The following is a 22943-nucleotide window of genomic DNA, read 5'->3' as shown; positions in this document are numbered from 1 at the left end:
GTGTGGGATACAGAGATGAGTTAGTCATTCAAAAATCATGTTAAACACTATTATTACACACAGAGTGAGTCCATGCAACTTATTATGTGACTTGTTAAGCACATGTTTACTCCTAAACTTATTTAGGCTTGCCATAACAAAGGAGTTGAATACTTATTGACTCAAGACATTTCAGCTTTACATGTTTTATTAAATAGTTTAAAAAATAACATAATTCCACTTTGAAATTATGGTTTAGTGTGTGTAGGACAGCGACAAAATAAATCTCAATGTAATCCATTTTAAATTCAGGCTGTAATACAACAACATGTGGAAAAAGTCAAGGGGTTGAATACTTTCTGGAGGCACTGTACATGTACGTCTGTGTCTAGTGAAGGTTGCATACATGCCATCCCGCATAACATGTAAAGGGTTGTGTGGTGTGTGTTGTGTAATGTGTGTTGTATCTGGAGTTCAGCGAAGAAGGAAGTGTCTTACCTGCAGAGCCTCGTCTGGGACAGTCATCTCGCCTCGCACCACCGTGAACAGGTTGGTATGTGAGACAGGTTAAGGAAAGACACTTGTTTGTATCTATCAATGGTTGCATCTATCCTCACAGCCACTTCCTTATACACACACAACAGTCATTCAAGGCCAAAACCACAATAGAGTGAATGACAGCTTGACACTTAAAAACTATACAGCTTGACACTTAAAAACTATACAGCTTGACAAATGATCAGTGGGACGAGAGCAATTCAATTAACAGATGGTACATGTTTTTAGGGATTGAAGTACTGTTGTGTCACTAAGGTTGTAACGACGGAATGATTGAAAGGATATCATATCCAAACCTTAACTTGTCATCAATCTTCAAAGTGATATACATCTGCTCCTGGATGCGGACATCATTCACAAATGTCTGTGTGGAGAGAAAAGAGAGAAAACCTTTTTGAACTTGGATTGCATTGTAAATTCACTGCTCTCTGACTCTCTCCAGTGCCAGGCATGCCAGCCCAGTTCTCATTGCTTAAAACCCCCACGGGTAAATACATAATGAATTTAGGGAAACTGTTCCCAGCACACTTAATTTCAGGCTACACTTAACCCAGAATACAGTCATATCACCTTTCATTCTCAGATACAAATCATCAAAAACGTAAAGGAAAAGGGTGATGGCTGGATCAGGGTTGTATTAGATCAGGACTGTAAAAATATTAAGTAAATGTGATTTCTGGTTTTCTTGCAGGTCTCTCCATTACCCCCATAAGAACCAGCCAAAGTGACATTATAAAAGGAAATGTTTTGAATATACACTACCGTTCAAAAGTTTGGGGTTAGTTAGAAATGTCCTTGTTTTTTAAAGAAAAGCACATTTTCTGTCCATTAAAATAACATAAAATTGATCAGAAATACAGTGTAGACATTGTTAATGTTGTAAATGACTGTTATAGCTGGAAATGGCTGATTTTATATGGAATATCTACATAAGCGTACAGAGGCCCATAATCAGCAACCATCACTCCTGTGTTCCAATGTCATGTTGTGTTAGCTAATCCAAGTTTATCATTTTAAAAGGCTAATTGATCATTAGAAAACCCTTTTGCAATTATGTTAGCACAGCTGGAAACGGTTGTTCTGATTAAAGAAGCAATAAAACTGTCCTTCCATAGACTAGTTGAGTAAAGAGAGAATACCTTTTTGGACTTGGATTGCATTGTAAATTCACTGCTCTCTGCTTTTTCTCTCTTTCTCTCTTTCTTTCTTTCTTTCTTTCTTTCTCTTGGAGGACCTGAGCTCTAGGACCATGCCCCAGGACTACCTGGCCTGATGACTCCTTGCTGTCCCCAGTCCACCTGGTCGTGCTGCTGCTCCAGTTTAAACTGTTCTGCCTACGGCTATGGAACCCTGACCAGTTCACCGGACAGACCTGCTGTTTTCAACTCTCTAGAGACAGCAGGAGCGGTAGAGATACTCTAAATGATCAGCTATGAAAAGCCAACTGACATTTACTCCTGAGGTGCTGACCTGTTGCACCCTCTACAACCACTGTGATTATTATTATTTGACCCTGCTGGTCATCTATGAACATTTGAACATCTTGGCCATGTTCTGTTATAATCTCCACCCAGTGGCGGTTCTAGACCATTTCAACTGGGGGGGGCCAAGCTGGGGCCAGTTGTACTGTTAGAGGGGCCAGTTACATTAGACGTTATTGTTGTCATATCGTTTTCTTCCCTGCATTGCAGGCATTAGCAGGCAAAAGACCATGTTCATAATCATCATCGTTGCCACTGTCTAATAACGGATGTAAAAAAAGAACGATAGTAAAAATGATTTCATACTCCACATTTAGGGGGGCCACAAGGCCCCTATTCTTTTTACTTTTTACCCCAATTGGTAGTTACAGTCTTGTCCCATCGCTGCAACTCCCATACGGAATCGGAGAGGCGAAGGTCGAGAGCCATGCGTCCTCCAAAACACAACCCTGCCAAGCCGCACTGCTTGCTTAACCTGGAAGCCAGGCACAAGGAGTCTTTAGAGCACGATGGGCCAAGGGAATCTCGGCCGGCCAAACCCTTCCCTAACTCAGGTGACACTGGGCCAATTGTGAGCCGCCTCAGGGGGCTCCCGGGCACGGCCAGCTGTGACACAGCCTGGGATCGAACACGGGTCTGTAGTGACGCCTCAAGCATTGAGATGCAGTGCTTTATACCGCTGTGCCACTCGGAAGGCCACTATTTAAAGTCACTCTAAAAGAGAAGCAGGGTTAAATTGGGTAATTGAAATCTTTGCTTAGAGGTTGTTACAATGTCTATTTAGGAGATGCAGTTATGACTATAGACTAGCTGTTGTTATTATCAGGATTTATCAGAACAGTGTCCTGGACAGACAGATTGAGTATACACCTAATAAGTCATACCGCTGACTTTCCTTATGATTCAAGATCTATCCTAAAGATGAGCAAGATGTGCAGGTCATTCAGCAGTCAGGCTCTGATTGTCCCAGCATGGGATGGAGTGATACTTCCTGTCGCTACGGGCCCTTGGACGGCGGGGGAGGAATGCTGGAGCATGATTCAGGAGAAAGAGGTTATGACTTCAGCTTCCTGCCTGAGATAATGTGTCACAGTGGTTCCAAGCTAGTGGGTTAGCCTACACACTGAGTGATTTACACACTGAGCCATCAGCAGAACTAGGCCTAACTAACACATTACTCACACCATGTGGCGGGAAGAGCACTTCAACATGGTTTTACTCTGCTGTGAAAAGATCATGGTGTAGAATATGGGCACGTCATATGAGAATACATTCTGTTAACGCCATGTGAGCAAATTTTATTAGCCTAGAGATGAAGCACTTAAAGGGAAACTTCACCACTCAACACTTTGGGGTGTTTTTCCAGTCTCCCTTCAAAGTTATGAATGATAAGACTGTGTTTCAGACATAATTATGCACTATAGCTGTATTTTCTATTTTCACACTGGGAGAGTTCAACCAATGACGTCATTGGTTGTTTGAGCCTGCTGTCTGATCTAAAAATGAATGGAGTCATGTTTTGTAGCAATTATTGTGGCCTTTGGGTTTCGCCGACTGCACGATCAAGCTAGCCGCTTTGTAAAGATTACAGCCTGACGGGACCCCTACTTCCTTGTTCCCACCCTTAAAGGCAGGCTTTTCCAAATGGGGGAGGTAATAGTTTACAGGCTCACAGGAGCTATGTTACCGTCTATCCGGGATTGCTAAATAATTAGCTACAGTGGTTGCTTCTGACGATTCCTCTTTTCAAGAACAGCAGGATGACGAAAGCATGTTTTAATGTTCTTTTACATAGGAACATAGATCCCTATTTATTTGAGCCGGAATACACTGAAAAGGAGTTGAGACAGTGAGAAAAATAATTGCAAGTCCAAATAGCAGCGGTGGCAGCCTAGACCCGCTAGACCAGGACTCATTAGGGCAATTGACAAACGAGTAAGCTGTTTTGCTGTCGGTAGCTAGCTAGCAATATAAGCTCTCTTCTTACACGTGGCAATGTTTTTCAGGCCATGCTTCAGCTTGCTAGTACCACTACAAGGCAAGCTAGCCAAACTAGTTGTGCATTTGCAATATCTAAAATGTATTGAAGTCTAATGTTATAGCTAGCTAGCCTCAGTGCCTCTCATTAGGAGCAAAACTGGATAAATGTTTTGATGATGGCGGAGGGTAAATGAATGGCACTGGCTTTATGACACATATTAGTCTTGGAGTAACTATGCCTGTGTGTTGTAGCTAGCTAGCTAACATCTGTTTTTGAGATGTCTCATATTCTTCACCATGCTGCTACAGTAGGAATATAGATAGTGCACAATGATTTTCCATGAATGTGTGATAGCGTTTTCTTATTTCTCTCAAAGACAATACCGCTTGGATACAAAGATGATGACTCTGAAGAGATGTTTAAGGTCCCATAACAACAATCTCCTGTTGTATCAAAGTGACTCCGAATACCTCACTGCATCACCCAAACACACCGTATGCATGTATTCCCTTTGTAGAACTGTAGTATCTATTAGAAGCGTTAGTGGTATATTTTTCTTCTACTGTATACGTCATACATTGCCATAACTGTTCCTGCATACTGCTATGTAAACTCAGCTCGGTCTCCCGAGCAAATCAACTTTGTCTTGAATACAAGCCATGTCTACTTACAGTATTTGCTATATTGACCGACTAATCTACTGTTTTATTGAAACATGTTAACTTGCCAACAAATGTAAGTGCAAATGCTACTCCAACTCCCTGCATCATTTGTTTTAGCAGTAAGACTGAAGGTAGTTGATCCAAATACATTTCATGAATATTAGAATGAACTGATCCAGAAGTTGAAGTCAACTCTTTATTGGTTTCTTATGCAGCTGGAATCATTTAGTCACTTGTTAGTACAGTTTAAAAAGATATATAAAACACCATTATATACAACAGCTACTGTAGCAATATCTATACCACAACGCAGTTGTGCGCATACTGGGCATTCTATATTATACTACAACATCAGTCTAACTGAATATGGATGTTGTGTTGGTTGAATGTTCCAGGCAGGTTCTAGAATGTTCTTCAGCTGGTGAACCTCTTCTTGTGTAGGGTAATGGCAGCTGGTTTTGCAGGCTTTTGCGCTGTGGCGATGTTGGCAGGGATGTTGAGTTTGTGGGGCTGTGACTCTGGGTCCTTGTAGACAACTGTCTGGTTCTTCCTGCACTCCACAGCCAGGTGGACTAGCCTCTCATACACTTTCTTCACCACCCACTGCTTCGACCTCTTGCAGAAGATTTGTTTGTACTGCAAGTCTCCTGGAAAGATATGAAGACTGATCATGTGGATGTGTAACCATAGAATAAACCATGTTAATCTGTAAACAAAAAAGGGTACAGTAGACTGGTATGTGTTTTGTTACACTCAGAGTCAATAATGAGGCATTGAAATAGGCTGGGGGGGGGGGGGGGGGGGGGGCTTGACTTGTTGACAGTCTAGTCGTGTATTGTTGTGTATGAGCACCTACAGCTGTGCAATTGAGTTGAAAAGCACTGCCAACAATATAGTGAATAGGCTAGAAGAGTATACTAACACCCCTCTCCCCATGCCAAAGAACTGACTGCAAGGGTGTGAAACGTTTCAAGAGCACTTGTCTTGTAGACAGTTCAGTGTATTGGTGATTTTGCTTTCATAAATACCTTTGGCTGTCCTGGCTTGTTTTAAAGTCAGATCATGATGAGTTTGAGCTATTTCAAGGCTGAAATCTTTCTTCCAATGGGTCTACAGGCTCTGTACTACTAAAGCTGGTGTCAATGTCTGTCATTAGCAGCCGGATTAGTGTGTAGAACACACAGTAGTCAGTGATTAGCCAACATTTTACAACTGTTTCTCCACCAATACACACTTAAACAAGGTACTACATCCACCCACACCCCTCATGTCAATAGATCTAACTTTCACACACAATACCCACACCCAACTGACACCAGTCAGTCACTCACCCATACAGTAGAAGTTGCAGCCTACAGTACTTGTAAACACACCAACTACGACAACACGACACAGACTATGTTTATGCCTAGCTCCAGTATATTTATTTGCTCATCATGTAAATATTTAGTAGATTTTAGAAAGTGACTTACACTAGTTCCTGGTGCTGAGCTTGATGTTGATGCCTCTGCATATGTTGATGGGATCGGACTCTAAATAGAACACAGTCACATTAGCCTCTGCGGTAGTTAGTTAGCTAACGTAAACTAACGAAGCTAACGTTTGCTTGCAAAGTTACAAATCACATCACCAGATAGCAGCTGGCTAACTACATTGATATATTTTGGAATGTCTGGCCAGCGTATTATGAAAGCTAGCTATCTAGTTTTGGTTTAGATAAACAAATGAAGTTCAATGCTAGCTAGTTAGCTAGTTATCGTTAGCTACGTTACCTTAGCTTGACATCTTTTCTGCTGCTCTGATGTTGGCGGATCAGATGCCTTCCTCTTTGAAGTGAAGGGGAAAATCGATGGAATAGCATCACTTTTCAACATTCGGTCGACATGGCTACCCCATTAGTTGAGACTTCAGTTCCGTTTCGAAACCCTCTGGCTGAAAGTGCTGGCTACAAACACAGATATTTCTCACATCAACTGGATACACCTCCACGGGGTGGTACTACGTCCTGAAATCGATATGAATTCTGGATATTGTGGTTTGCTTACAGCCCGGAAATGTAGCTGGACCGTTTCTACTGGTGAGATGCAGAAACGTTCATATTTGCGTGTAGTGAGGAAATTCAAAATGTTTATGACACATATGATATGTTAATAGCACATTAATGGACATATATAGTGAAATGGAGCAGCGGTGAAAATTCCCTTTAACCCCTGACCCCTTTACATCTCGTCTCCTCCCCTACCTCTTCACCCTTCTCTCACTCACCCCGTTCAGGCTGCCAAGATCCTTGACTTTGTGCTCATCGCTGGTTAACTCGTAGTTGATGACTGCATGCTGCTTGTCAACACTCCGCGACTGTAAACACAAACACAACAGTAATGGTGTTACACATTGTTTGATTATAACTTCACATCAAAGCTGATCTTGTAAATGTTTTTGACATGAGATAACAGAGTGTGCATGATCATATCAACATCCAATCATGCAGCAATGTCAGTGTTTGAAGGAGGAATAACATGCATTGTTAAAGTCAGATTACATTTTTGAAACACAGAGGTATGTACTGTATATTTCCATTCATAATACTTTATTTTTTATTTTTTATATATACTTTTTAAAATAATCACAAACCCCAGATAGGTGCAGTGAAACATGTTTTAGAGGGTCAGCCTTAGTAGTATGGTGCCCCTGGAGCAAATTAGGTTGAAGTGCCTTGCTCAAGGGCACATTGACAGATTTTTCACCTTGCCGGCTCGGATATTTAAACCAGCAAACTTTCGGTTACTGGCCCAACGTTCTAACTACTAGGCTACCTGACACCCTTTTTTACAAGACAGTTAGGCCCTGTATTATTCTCAAACAGACAGAGATGGAAGCACAAACACATATAACACAATATGTAGGGGGGAGTGGAGGGAGGAGGCGAGATAGATAGTTTCCATGTTTTACCTTCTCCCGAGAGCACCCTATCAGCTCTATAGAGTTTGATTTGAAACATCTAGATATTGCAAACTTTAGGGAATGTATCAGGGATGTACACTAAACAAAATAACACTTTCAGCATCTCTGGATTCAATGCCAAATTCCAGTCATAATTCTAATTGTCATGAGTGATGACATTTAGAAAATGGCACTATCATGATCGGACTATGGATAAAGGACACATGGAGAATTCTTTCACAGAGCAGATACTGTATTCTGATGCCATATACACATTTGTTGAGGGCAAACCTTCCCCTGTAGATTAGGTTTGTGATCAAACATGATCAAACCAGATTAGACCAAGAGACTAGTGTCTGTGACACAGTACATACCACAGCACAGGGACTAGACACATACAATACAGAATAGAGACGAGACCTTTCTGATATCGCTCTAGCCAAGCAGCCTAGGTCTGAGTAATATTGTCTGTTTTGAATACCGGTCAATTTCAAAGCTGTAAGGGAATAAGTGTGTATGTTTGCATGTTTATATGTTTAACTGCCGGTATGGCTAAGTGATGTGTGACAGATATCCTAACTTCCCACAAATCTTCCATATCGAATGCGCGACCCAGGCTGGCAAAATTCTGGATCATTGCTACTAACTTCCGCGACGCATACAAAGCCCTCCTTTCGGCAAATCTGACCACGACTCCATTTTGTTGCTCCCAGCCTATAGACAGAAACTAAAACAGGAAACGCCCGTGCTCAGGTCTGTTCAACGCTGGTCCAACCAATCTGATTCCACGCTTCAAGATTGCTTCGATCACGTGGACTGGGATATGTTCCCGGATAGCCTGAGACAACAACATTGATGTATACGCTGATTCGGTGAGCGAGTTTATTAGCAAGTGCATTGGTGATGTTGTACCCACGGTGACTATTAAAACCTTCCCCAACCAGAAACCGTGGATTGATGGCAGCATTCGCGCAAAACTGAATGCGCGAAGCACTGCTTTTAATCATGGCAAGGCGACCGGAAACATGACCGAATACAAACAGTGTAGCTATTCCCTCCACAAGGCAATCAAACAAGCTAAGTGTCAGTATAGAGACAAAGTAGAGTCGCAATTCAACGGCTTAGACACGAGACGTATGTGGCAGGGTCTACAGTCAATCACGGATTACAAAAAGAAAACCAGCCCCGTCGCGGACACCGACGTCTTGCTCCCAGACAAACTAAACAACTTCTTTGCTCGCTTTGAGGACAATACAGTGCCACTGACACGGCCCGCTACCAAAACCTGCAGGCTCTCCTTCACCGCAGCCAACGTGAGTAAAACATTTAAACGTGTTAACCCTCGCAAGGCCCGCCAGCCCAGACAGCATCCCTAGCCATGTCCTCAGAGCATACGCAGACCAGCTGGCTGGTGTGTTTACAGACATATTCAATAAATCCCTATCCCAGTCTGCTGTTTCCACATGCTTCAAGATGGCCACCATTGTTCCTGTTCCCAAGAAAGTTAAGGTAACTGAGTTAAACGACTATCGCCCCGTAGCACTCACTTACGTCATCAAGAAGTGCTTTGAGAGACTAGTCAAGGATCATATCACCTCTACCCTACCTGACACCCTAGACCCACTCCAATTTGCTTACCACCCCAATAGGTCCACAGACAACACAATCGCAATCTCACCGCACACTGCCCTAACCCATCTGGACAAGAGGAATACCTATGTAAGAATGCTGTTCATCGATTACAGCTCAGCATTTAAAACCATAGTACCCTCAAAACTCGTCATTAAGCTCGAGACCCTGCGTCTCGACCCCACCCTGTGCAACTGGATCCTGGACTTTCTGACAGGCCGCCCCCAGGTGGTGAGGGTAGGAAACAACATCTCCACCCCGCTGATCCTCAACACTGGGGCCCCACAAGGATGCGTTCTCAGCCCTCTCCTGTACTCCCTGTTCACCCATGACTGCGTGGCCATGCACGCCTCCAACTCAATCATCAAGTTTGCAGACAACACTACTGTGGTAGGCTTGATTACCAACAACGACGAGATGGCCTACAGGGAGGAGGTGAGGGCCCTCAGAGTGTGGTGTCAGGAAAATAACCTCACACTCAACGTCAACAAAACAAAGGAGATGATCGTGGACTTCAGGAAACAGCAGAGGGAGAACCCCCCCAGCAGTGGAGAAGGTGGAAAGTTTTAAGTTCCTCAGCGTACACATCACGGACAAACTGAAATGGTCCACCCACACAGACAGCGTGGTGAAGAAGGCGCAACAGCGCCTCTTCAACCTCAGGAGGCTGAAGAAATTTGGCTTGTCACCAAAAACACTCACAAACTTTTACAGATGCACAATCGAGAACATCCTGTCGGGCTGTATCACCGCCTGGTACGGCAACTGCTCCACCCACAACCGTAAGGCTCTCCAGAGGGTAGTGAGGTCTGCACAACGCATCACCGGGGGCAAACTACCTGCCCTCCTGGACACCTACACCACCCGATGTCACAGGAAGGCCAAAAAGATTAAGGACAACAACCACCCGAGCCACTGCCTGGTCACCCCGCTATAATCCAGAAGGCGAAGTCAGTACAGGTGCATCAAAGCTGGGACCAAGAGACTGAAAAACAGCTTCTATCTCAAGGCCATCAGACTGTTAAACAGCCATCACTAACATTGAGTGGCTGCTGCCAACATACTGACTCAAATCTCTAGCCACTTTAATAATTAAATATCGGATGTAATAAATGTATCACTAGTCACTTTAAACAATGCCACTTTATATAATGTTTACATAGCCTACATTACTCATCTCATATGTATATACTGTACACTATACCATCTACTGGATCTTGCCTATGCCGTTCGGCCATCGCTCATCCATATATTTATATGTACTTATTAATTCCTTTACACTTGTGTGTATAAGGTAGTTGTTGTGAAATTGTTAGATATTACTGCACAGTCGGAACTAGAAGCACAAGCATTTTGCTACACTTGGATTAACATCTGCTAACCATGTGCAATTTGATTTGATTTGACATCAATGCATGATTTACACAATTGTCAACGTATTGTAAGTGCACAGATCTCGAATGAAGATTCCCCCCTGAAGCGAGAGAAAGAGAGAGGTGGCCTGCTGGGAGCTTCATCTCCAATCCCATGCACCTAATCTCTGTGTGCCGCACTGCATGTCTTATAACAGGGCTTGTTTGATCTGGCCTGACTCTGTAGTAGAGATACAGCCCACCTACAACAGAACAGTATCTCCCAGTTCCCACACTACAGAGGAGACGAGCCATATCGAGTATCCATACAGAGACAGAGAGCTAAAGCACCCACACATAGGCATACTGGAATCTCGTCTTTTCCATCTCTGTTCAGAGCATGAAAACATTCTATGTGATTCAGGAGAATGAAGGGAGAGCGATTGTCTACAAAATCATGCATGTCATTGCTGAATTTGAAGTAACTAAGTGTCATGGTGAAAATGACTTGTTTTTATAAGTGACAAATATAACACACCATTCACACTCACATAAACCTACTGCAGATATACTGTATATACAGTATTGTAGAGAACACAGCATGAGAGACTGTTTCCTTCATGAAAAAAATGATTTCAAACATAAACATAATGCTTTGATTTGACTGTTACTAACTACAAGAGGCCTAGTTGGGAGTGGTCCATATTTGAGTCTGATACCCTTGGGTTGGGAAGCCATGCAACGGATCTTAAACCCGTACATTGCTGAGATACCCATGTGACAACAAGACTGTGGCCGTAAAAACAGTCACATGGCCCAGACCTCTAGGCGTATGTTCCGTTGGCAGACTCACACTAAACAAAGTACCCAGTCTTCTCCTCTCTTTCCTCCAGGTCATCAGAGAGACCCACACAAGAAAAGAGGATCCCTGTTTAAAAGACAGCCTCCTTGTTCCTTTCATTCCAACCCTGATGATTTCAGCAGTAACACGTTTAAGTATCTTGCTGGCACTCTGATCTGTTTGTTTTTTAGAAGCCATTTAGCACGGTACCTTCTAACTTCTATTGGGGATGTGCTGATGTATTAATGACCTGCTGCTTAATTATAGACTCATTAGTAGACAGGGACAAACTGAGGATTGCTGAGGTTGAAGGAGGACTTCTTGATTTGTGTCTCCAAGAAAGTGTATGTGAAGCCTGGGTTTCAAGTCTCTCAGAGTTAAGGAGCAGTGGTATACTGGAATCTCTTCTCTAGGTTTCTTCCTAGGTTTTTGGCCTTTCTAGGGAGTTTTTCCTAGGGAGTTTTTCCTAGCCACCGTGCCTCTTTCACATGCATTGCTTGCTGTTTGGGGTTTTAGGCTGGGTTTCTGTACAGCACTTTGAGATTTCAGCTGATATACGAAGGGCTATATAAATAAATTTGATTTGATTTTGATTTTGATTTGTATAGTGGAGGGTAAGTAAACGCAGAGTACCCAAGATTTTATTTTTGCCCAACAGTTTACCCACATTTGCTGAAAAATACATTGTAAGTATAGGGAGTGTTACTTTTTTCACCGTGACCGGTGATCTGAGTTTACCCACCATTTTCTTTTACCACTATCTACATCACTGTTAAGGACTGAAGCATTGTCGGTATTGCCACACATACACTACAGGCAATTCAGTTACTTGTAAATAAATGTACTCGTTGTACAGAGTCATGGCTGAAAAAGGGACAGGCACTAAGTAAACTTGGCCAGTGAGTAATCAACTACTTAAGTTGGCGTGGAAAGTCTAATTTAGTTAGATTCACAGAGTTGACGTCAAGGAGCACAGAATGTACATTTGTATCGTTGTACTGTGACACTTTTTGAAGAAGGATTGTTCTACAACCAATAGTTGTACAACCATTGCCGTTGCTTTGAAATCTATGTTGCTTTAAAATCTATGTCAAAGGCCTAGATTCAATCCGTAGCGCTGAAGATGCGCGCTGTAGCGCGATTGAAATTTAAAAGTAATTTCAAATTGAGCCAACATATGCAGCGCTTACTGTGAATGCAGTCTCCCCAAACGCGGGAACATTGAATCTTCCGCGATACGGATTGAATTGAGCCGTTTTCTCATAAGTATTATATGATATACTGTTGCTACACCACACCCATTCTCTGCGCTACACTTGGCAATGAAGCAGCCACTCTACTTCCTATGGAGCCAGTTCAGTCAGGATAGATCTAACTCAGGAGGTATCTGCCCCACTTTCTATAAATATCTCTGTCTGGGACTTTCTCTCTCACACTTTCATGCGTGGACACACACGTACACGCACACACACACACACACGCGCGCACACACACAATGCCTAGAGTGAGGTAGACTACCATTCCCATGCAGCATGCCCTCCCTGAGTACTCCTAAACAAAGCCCATTCAGTTACTATCAGTCTTTATACTATTTCTCCTGACTTCTGTAATAACAACAAATGCAGGTCTGTGTGAGGTTAGTGGCTCACAATTCTCCAATTGTCTGAATTACCTCATGAGGCAATGTGACAACACAGAACCAAAGAGGCAGAATAGAGGGGGATAAGAGGTTATATAGTCAGGTTTCTTGTGAATATTCAGGTTATGACAGTTTTCAGGGAGGGCTTCTCCTTAGAAGACACCCTTGCTGAGTCCTGCTCAGATGTCAAGCCTGGTACTCTGCTGAGTCCTGCTCAGATGTCAAGCCTGGTACTCTGCTGAGTCCTGCTCAGATGTCAAGCCTGGTACTCTGCTGAGTCCTGCTCAGATGTCAAGCCTGGTACTCTGCTGAGTCCTGCTCAGATGTCAAGCCTGGTACTCTGCTGAGTCCTGCTCAGATGTCAAGCCTGGTACTCTGCTGAGTCCTGCTCAGATGTCAAGCCTGGTACTCTGCTGAGTCCTGCTCAGATGTCAAGCCTGGTACTCTGCTGAGTCCTGCTCAGAGGTTAAGCCTGGTACTCTGCTGAGTCCTGCTCAGATGTCAAGCCTGGTACTCTGCTGAGTCCTGCTCAGATGTCAAGCCTGGTACTCTGCTGAGTCCTGCTCAGATGTAAAGCCTGGTACTCTGCTGAGTCCTGCTCAGATGTCAAGCCTGGTACTCTGCTGAGTCCTGCTCAGATGTCAAGCCTGGTACTCTGCTGAGTCCTGCTCAGATGTCAAGCCTGGTACTCTGCTGAGCCCTGCTCAGTTGTCAAGCCTGATACTCTGCTGAGCCCTGCTCAGATGTCAAGCCTGGTACTCTGCTGAGTCCTGCTCAGATGTCAAGCCTGGTACTCTGCTGAGTCCTGCTCAGATGTCAAGCCTGGTACTCTGCTGAGTCCTGCTCAGATGTCAAGCCTGGTACTCTGCTGAGTCCTTCTCAGATGTCAAGCCTGGTACTCTGCTGAGCCCTGCTCAGATGTCAAGCCTGGTACTCTGCTGAGTCCTGCGTAGATGTCAGGGATGGTACTCCATGGGGTGGTAAAATGAGACCCTAGATAAAATAGTACTAAGAATGACACAGCTATTCATGCATAAATTAAATACTTTACCCGTCTCAAAACTTGCAAAGCTCAGATACACTATTCTCAGAAGATACAAGCTTTGTAAAATAGCATTATAAAAATGCACATATCACATTTAAACTGAACAACAGGGTTGTCCAAAAGGCAGTAAGCTTGATGCATTCCCTTCCTCCTAAAACCATGCAACATAAGGGTCACTAGCTGTGTTCACATGACCTAATCCCCAGGGGTTAGAGGTCATGTGTGTGATATAAAGAAGGTGCTCTCAGCCATATCACTTTCACAGCGGCAGCAGCCTGCTTAGCTGCGCCAGGCGTAGCCTCTGGAAACACCAACAGCTCCACTAAAAACAAAGGAAGTTGTGTATTTAAACCAGGCTGCCTGTGGATATATCATATTGCCATTGTCTGATTATGTTGCATGGTGTTTCCTTAGATACAGCCCCCGCCCAACGTATCAACGTTTATCAAAATGGTCAGATCACTCCTGGGAGCTAGCATATAATGGAGAAAAAGAATAAAAGACTATGATACTTTCAGCAAACAGTCTGTGAATCCCAAGTAGTCATTAATTCAGGTATGCTCCATGTCTAACAGTATGAGTACAGTGACTGGGGTTGTGTTGTGTTGAATCAAGTTTATGTTCTAGCAGTTGGAGCTGTGCTCACCTGCAGCATGAGCTCGCAGTCGTCTCGCCCGACAAAGATCATCTCCCGGGGCAGACGGTGGCGAGTGCCCCCGCTGCTCACCAGGAACCATGATGTGAGACTCATCTCTGCTCTGCTACGGCTCGATGCTACTCACTCCCACCTCCAACCCTACGTCATCCTGAGAGGGAGAGAAGGAAAGACAAGGTGGACGAGGAAGAGAAAGGGAGAAAGAGGGGTGGAAAAAGAGTGATTGAGGAAAGAACTAAGAAAGAAGAAGTTAAATGTATTTACAAAACAGCTATTCTTAAAAATGTTCTTGCATCTGAAGTAGCTGTCTGGTTTGGAGTAGCTGTGTGTTGACGGGCGCTTGCACAGTCTGGGAAAGCTACATCCTCCCTAGCTGTGTCTGCCCTGGCTGGCCCTGATCATTGCCAGATGCTACAGGAAGTGATGTAAGAATCTTGGCTGAGCATGAGCAACCCACCCTAAAATGTTTTTTTTTCCTTCTTCTTCTGTTGGGCTAAAAAGGAGGTCAGACAGAGCATTTCCAAGTTCCAACTGCTTAGGGCTGGAGAAAATAATCAAGCAGCATAACTGCCTGACGTATAGACCTGCTCCTCCATAACCTCTTGAAAGTGTCACAAAAGTCACAACACTGTGAATCATATTCAATTTACCATGGCTATAGAAAAAGTACCCTACATACCGCTGTTAGTTCCATACTCCAATACGCTGCATTTAACTGCTTGTTTAAATAGAAATGTGAGGCTACAGAGTGTTGCATGCTGACACCAGAAACTGGAAGAGCTCAGTGCCATTTTGCAGCCTTTAAGTAACGTCAGAGGATAGATTAAACACAGATTAAGGAGCTAAACTGTTATCTCTGATCTCTTAAGTAAGTCTACTTAATAAATGCCTATTCAACAATCCTCAAGTCAAACTTTAAGATTTGACTTGCACACGCATTTCTTGTGGTAGGCAATGAGGCTGCACAAATGACTAATACAATGAGCACAGCAAGACCAAAATCCTTTTTTCATGCACGCAGGCATATAAACAAAGGCATTGAAACAAGAGCCAAGTGGCCGTGACAACGTGACAGTCTCTCTTCACACTTCATGTTTTGGATACACATGGCTTGTTGCCATACACAAAAAAGGACTTGGAGAAGAGACACTGTTCTCCTGCTCTGCCAAATATTGTATCTTGGGTGCTAAAGCTGGTAGATCTTTCTCCCTCACAATCCCTCAGTCCCCCGTGCACACATTAATGGTGTATTATTATGAGAACATATTGTGTCTGAGTTATGAGTGCCTCTCCCACGTCAGAGTGTCTGCAGAACATGAGAACAGATTATATTATGTCCGCTTACAGATGAGCCTGTAAACCAGGGATCATCAACTAGATTCAGCCGCAGGACCATTTTTTATTGAGAGGATGGTCAGGGGGCTAGAACATTATTAGAAGTAATTTGCCAATTGACCACAAGAAGGCCAAACAAATATAATATTTTACTAAAACATCATAATTTAAAACCTTGGCTACATTTGTATACGATCCCATACACTCAGTGACCAGTTTAATAGGTACACCAGTCCCTTCACGAAAATTGCTCGCGCCTACATACAGTGAGTCACGTAGCCGTGGCTTGCTATGTTAATCAGGCAACAAGGCATTCAGTTACTGATCGATTGAACGCTAGAATGGGCAAAACGAGTGACCTAAGTGACTTTGAGCGTGGAATGATAGTCGGTGCCAGGCGCGCCGGTTCCAGTATCTCAGAAACAGCCGGCCTTCTGGGCTTTCCCGCACGACAGTGTCTAGGGTTTACGAGAATGGTGCGACAAACAAAAAACATCAAGTCAGCGGCAGTCCTGTGGACAAAAAACAGCTCATTGATGAAAGGTCGAAGGAGAATGGCAAGAATCGTGCAAGCTAACAGCTGGGCCACAAATAGGCAAATAACGGCGCATTACAAAAGTGGTGTGCAGAACGGCATCTCAGAACGCACAACTCGTTGATGCTTGTCACGGATGGGCTATTATTGCAGCAGACGACCACACCGAGTTCCACTCCTGTCAGATAAAAACAAGAAGAAGCGGCTCCAGTGGGCAGGCCGTCACCAACACTGGACAATTAAGGAGTGGAAAAACCCTGCCTGGTCCGACAAATCCTGGTTCCTGTTGTGTCATGCTGATGGTAAAGTCAGGTTCTGGCGTAAGCAGCATGAGTCCATGGCCCCATCCTGCCTAGTGACAACGGTACAGGCTGGTGGCGGTGGTGTAATGAAGTGAGGAATGTTTTCCTGCCAAACATAAGGTCCCTTGATACCAATTGAGCAATGTTTCTATGCCCAGAATAATTCAGGCTGTTCTGGAGGTAAAGGGGGGTCTGACCCGGTACTACATGGGCGTACCTAATAAACTATCCACTGAGTGTATATCCCACTATTATGAGTGGGAATACTTTGGAACATATTTCCAAAATGAAAATCACTTGGAGCGTAATAGCTGGTGCTTTTAGAGTCTTATGTCTAACAATATAATTTTTTAAATAAAACTTGGGGGGCCAAATAAAATCTTCCACGGGTCGCCAGTTGGGGAACCCTGCTGTAAACTATTCTCCCTCCCCTCCCCTGCCTCTCACAGACACTATTGTATATGACGCCTCTACCATGACCTCTCAAATTGTATTGTTATTTGGTGGTGTGTTCATGAAAGAGTGGCATTAATATTTGATCATGTTTCACAGACAAACCCCTGGACACACTGATTATTCCACAGAATGAAATAGTGTTCTAGGTTTTATCTGGGATGGGTTTTGAATTACTGTACCAAAGGCATAGAAAGAGCTTATTGGGTGCACATCCTGCACAAGAAGTTTTTTTTTATTGTAATATTACCTGCTGTTCAACATTTTGTTCTGTATTAATAGGCCTTCACATTGCTTTGGATCAAGTAGAACATTTGTGTGCATCTGCTTGCCAGTTGTCTCCCATTTCACAACATTTTAATGAATTTCTGAAATTTCCCCCAAAACCTATTGCATAACAGCCCAAGTAAGCATGTGTATCCTGCACATACGAAAAATAAAACATGAAACTTTAAACCATATAAAAGGTATATCCTTGTTAGAGTATGTTTCAATGTCAAGTTATTTGGTAAAAAGAAGATTCAAATCACAAAATAATTGCGATTAAGAATGAAGGAAGAGCATTTTCTGTACATGTATAGAACGACTGTAGCAGGATAACATGATAATAGTGTGAGGTGTTTCTCCCCTTTGGAGCCCAGGAATCAGGGGCCTAGCCACAGTGGAGCCATTAGTCCAGGAGAAACCATGGCAGAATCCAGGGATATGGACAACGTAACGTGGCACAGCACAGCCAGGAGTCTCAGTACAGGACAACCAGTGGAAAGAAAAAGCCTTCAGTTAATCCCACATAAAAGAGTCTTCACAGTCCTTATATTCCCAGCTGGGGAATATACTGGGTTAGGTCTGTCTGTCTGTATCTCTCCTGCAGCACACATGCAGCTCTGACAGGACCCAATCCCTGCTAAACGACTAACCTACAAGCCACAACCCACTGCATGCATGCCAATGTTCATTTGTTATTGGCTTCAAATGGTTGGATCTGAGGGGGACAATGTTTCAAAGGTTGAGACATGAGGCAGGCCTGCAAGCCAGGTGGATCTCTGGCAGAGTACTCCTCTACAGTGCAGAACTTATGGCACTGATACCATACAATGAGTTTGTCTTGTTTGTAATGTCCTGTGAGGACTGTGGATTGGTAAACCATTTTATGCCATTTCAAAACAGATGAGTTATTGCAAAATCCTCATCTCTACCCCCTATCATCCTCTAACATCCTTGTTGTGGGTTAAGGGATGACGTCTTGGTTTTGGCTGGGCAGAGACCCTTTACCCCACCCCCACTAGGTCAAAGAGCTGGATTGTTCGGAGCTGACTGTGCATGCTTTGTGAGGAGGTGAACGCATGCAAAGCAGGAAGTTAGCTCAATGCTTCCTGAGGATGGCCCGCGCTCATCTTTGAATTCACTTGGACAGGAAGTTAGATTGTTACACTGCGTGTGCGATTTGAAAAACTGCTTTGTGTTTTAAACAGATTCTCATACAGTAACAGTAGCCTCTTGAAGGCAACACAAGCCTCTTTTCCACTAAGCCAGTTACTCTCATGAGATTTCACAATGTGTATGATTAGCTGTTAAAGGAGAAAAATAATAATTAGAGAGAAAGCTAAAGCGAATCTAGCATAATCAGCTCTTTGACTAATCCCTTCTAAGCTTTAGCATTACTTAGTCTAAATACAACATACCGAATAGTATGACTAATATGGTGCTCTCATTCCAGCCATTCAAAATCCTTCTCTCCTCTCTAAGCCAATCAGATCCCAGGCTCCCTCTGTAAGGAAGTGACAGAGATGAACGGGGCGTTCCCTTCCGGGTGTCTCTAATGTGTTTCCCTCCTGTGACCATGGATCCTCCACGTAGCGCCATGACCAGATGATGCAACAGCTGTGTAAGTCTCTGCCTCCTTATCCCAACGTAGGCCAGAGCTACTGATTCAGCCCACCTATCACAGCAAACTGCAACCAAAACTGCAACCAAACACACAGCTGCACAAATGCACCTACACATAGGCAATCTGTGCAAGCACTCCCACATTATTTCCAAGATGTAGAGGCAAGTGTTTCAGCAAAGGGTTGGGCTGTCCTGTAAAATGTGGCCTACTGTCAACTTGCACTAAAATGAACTAGATTGTTTGCTGTAAAACCTCATAAAGTAAATGGCATACTACAGTACGCTTGTCTGATCTTCTTCTTTTCTTCAGCAGGCAATGGCCCAAAGCTAATGAGAGTCCATTACTTTGATACATGGCTGCATCCAGACAGTCAGAAAGCATAGGGAGGCAAGACAACAGCCCAGGGCAATAACCAACAAAAAGGGCTGTATCACCCAGGATAAGACAGTAGTTTTCTGGTCCCAGATGACTGCACTATTATTTACAGCCAGACAGATCAGACCAGGCCCAGCAGACATAGAGGTATACATCTAACCCTACACAAAAGGAGAGATCAGACACAAGGATCCTTTCTTTAAATGACTTACAGCTAGGCTGCATAGCGCTCCCATCTAAATATCTTACGTTTTTGGTATGGGAGTAATTACTCATCACTAGGAGGCACATTTTTATATAACCACACAATCGATTGATCTTGTGTATCCATTCCTCCAGAAATAGGCTTTCGTCAGGGAAGGATTAAAGGCGTCATGGCCTCAGACAACATCCCTTGCTAGTATTAGACCTGATTAAAATTTTAACAGCTATCGCAGACACTATCTGGTCGTTTGGCAGGAAATTTGACTATGCAATAGGAAAACTTCAAACTTAAGTGCCGGGCATACATTGAGGGTTCAATGACTTATTCCCAGGGGAGTGTTGCAGTTTCATGCTGACTGTCAATCTGTATGAAGACAATTTACTTTGACGTTTGTACCAGAATGGCCTACTTTTCCTGTGCACATACATGAAAAAGATATTGATGTGTCACTCATTTACCTAACCACAATGCGCCACTATGCCAATTGCTCAAATAGAATAGGCTAGTATTTGTATTGACATAATTTAGTAATCTGCATATCCTTATATGACATCAGTTGGTCTATGGATCCATAATAACATTTATCTATATTCATTCATTTGATAATAATTAGTTGGTGACAGAATAATTTGGTGATCAAAATAATTATCTTCAAGGACTCAGCACTGAGATGGTTGTCTAGGTGAGACGGTTGTCTAGGTGAGACGGTTGTCTAGGTGAGACGGTTGTCTCTAGGTGAGACGGTTGTCTAGGTGAGACGGTTGTCTAGGTGAGACGGTTGTCTAGGTTGTCTAGGTGAGACGGTTGTCTAGGTGAGACGGTTGTCTAGGTGAGATGGTTGTCTAGGTGAGACGGTTGTCTAGGTGAGATGGTTGTCTAGGTGAGACGGTTGTCTAGGTGAGACGGTTGTCTAGGTGAGATGGTTGTCTAGGTGAGACGGTTGTCTAGGTGAGACGGTTGTCTAGGTGAGACGGTTGTCTAGGTGAGACGGTTGTCTAGGTTGTCTAGGTGAGACGGTTGTCTAGGTGAGACGGTTGTCTAGGTGAGATGGTTGTCTAGGTGAGACGGTTGTCTAGGTGAGACGGTTGTCTAGGTGAGACGGTTGTCTAGGTGAGACGGTTGTCTGGGCTGACTGCAAAGTTTAACAATAGCTAACAGTCTCCCTCTGTTATTGAACCATATTGCTGGGTGCTATGGGGACAGAAAAACGTATAGGGAGAATGGCTCTGGAAGACAAGCTCTACAGACCAACTCTGGTTGACTAAATAAACTCAAAGAGCCCATAGCCCTACAAAACATTATCTTGTAATTGGAGGTTGGAAGACCCTTTAAACTCTTGAATAGGTCGTAATTGGGGTCTCTTGTGTCAAGGTTTGTCATAGTTTTAGTGATGAACCTTGTTTGACATGGTAAACTCCACTGAGGGATGCTCAAGCACTAGCTAAAACCAACAGAGCAGACAGATTATGTTGATGGAAAGCCTCTCTAGCCACGTAATAAACATGTAGTCGTGTGCCTCAGTCTGGGTAGCAGTCTGGAAAACTGTCTCTTTCTTACTAGGCTTAAAAGATACAACGTTAATCTAATCTAAAATAGTGATTTAACTACTGCTCTCTAGTTTAATTAGGTCATGGTTATTGTAACGACTCAATAGTTAGCTCTTACTAGCAGTTCCTATTCCTAATGTGAACATGAGGCCATTCTGGGTGAAGGTTAAGTGACGAGCATTGTTCTCTGCCCTTGTCAGTCTGACAGACCAAGAACATTCAAGGGGACAAATGCATTTGCCATGCAGACATTGTTCTATTACCTTGACTGCACATATCCAATAATAAGTACTGATAGCAGAAACTATACAACAAAAATATCAGCATACTGTATTGTGTTGTAAATCATGAATGGCTTTCCTGAATTTGGCACAACTGGGGCAAGTTATCTCTGAGGCTTGGTAAATTGGTTTGTTAAAAATGCATAGAGGGGCCTCCTGAGTGGCGCAGCGGTCTAAGGCACTACATCGCAGTGTTAGAGGTGTTACTACAGACCTGGGTTTGATCCCAGACTGTGTCACAGCCGGCCGAGACTGGGAGACCCATTGGCCCAGCGTAATCTGGTTTAGGGGAGGGTTTGGCCACCCGGGATGTCCTTGTCCCATCACACTCTAGCAACTCCTTGTGGCAGGTGCCGGGCTCATGCACGCTAACCAGTTGTACTGTGTTTCCTCCGACACATTGGTGCGGCTGACTTCCTGGTTAAGCGAGCAGTGTAGCTTGGCAGGGTTGTGTTTTGGAGGAGGCATGGCTTTCGACCTTCGCTTCTTCCGAGTCCGTACGGGAGTTGCAGCGATGGGACAAGACTGTAACTACCAATTGGGGAGAAAAAGGGGTCAAATATTTTTGGAGGTGCTGCAAAAATACCATATGGTCCGGAAACATAGACAGCACATTTACCACATGAGCAGTTGGTTTGAAAAACAAAACCCTGCAAAAATCCTACATCAAGCCTGATTGTGATCAGTATGTAAAGCCAAATTTAAGAAGTAACGCACATAAGGATCCATAGGACCTACATATGTAAATACATTTACATTTAGCAGACACGTTTATCCAGAGCAACTAGGGTTAGGTGTCTTGCTCAAAGGCACCGACAGATTTTTCACCTAGTCGGCTCAGGGATTCACACCAGCGACCTTTCGGTTACTGGCCCAACGCTCTCAACCGCTAGGTTACTTGCCGCCCAATGCTGGGCATATGTTTTTTACTCAGATGGGCTTCACTGTATAGACTGTAGTTGATGCCAGTAGTACTACTGATCCTAAAATATCTTACAGTACATGTTTTAGGTACAGCATGGCTTAATTGTTTACAGTAAAAATAGCCATGAAAACGTATATTCAAGTGAATCCCGTTTGAGAATCCATTTGCATCCATTCAAGATCAAACAATAGATGCTCATTGTCCTTTTACAATGTCATCGATAGATTTTCATAGAAATCCATAATTCAACTGTTTAACATAACATTTCGGCCTCAAGCTATATATTTAAGCAATAAGGCAGGAGGGGGTGTGGTATATGGCCAATATACCACAGC

General features: G+C 43.5%; 1 protein-coding gene and 1 long non-coding RNA gene across 10 annotated transcripts in view; both read right to left on the bottom strand.

Moving 5' to 3' along the window:
- cep170aa (centrosomal protein 170Aa) overlaps positions 1–22943 on the bottom strand; it is a 64241-nt gene that overhangs the window by 38145 nt on the left and 3153 nt on the right. For 8 of the 9 annotated variants that reach the window (XM_029765204.1, XM_029765203.1, XM_029765206.1 and 5 more), the window contains exons 2-5: positions 14754–14913; positions 6927–7016; positions 823–901; positions 478–536 (exon numbers count right to left, since the gene is read on the bottom strand). In XM_029765204.1, coding sequence (XP_029621064.1) covers positions 478–536; positions 823–901; positions 6927–7016; positions 14754–14858 — 333 coding nt within the window. In that variant the 5' untranslated portion in view covers positions 14859–14913. The remainder of the gene's footprint in view (positions 1–477; positions 537–822; positions 902–6926; positions 7017–14753; positions 14914–22943) is intronic. The other variant, XM_029765211.1, reaches the window with a different exon arrangement.
- On the bottom strand, positions 4844–6660 carry LOC115201515 (uncharacterized). The gene is made up of 3 exons (XR_003879753.1): positions 6434–6660; positions 6134–6193; positions 4844–5308 (listed from the first exon to the last, which is right to left on the bottom strand). It is a non-coding gene; the product is annotated as an uncharacterized LOC115201515 (long non-coding RNA).

The sequence above is a fragment of the Salmo trutta genome, chromosome 10, assembly GCF_901001165.1.
Source record: "Salmo trutta chromosome 10, fSalTru1.1, whole genome shotgun sequence".
NCBI lineage: Eukaryota > Metazoa > Chordata > Actinopteri > Salmoniformes > Salmonidae > Salmo > Salmo trutta.
This window is presented reverse-complemented; position numbering and strand designations above follow the sequence as displayed.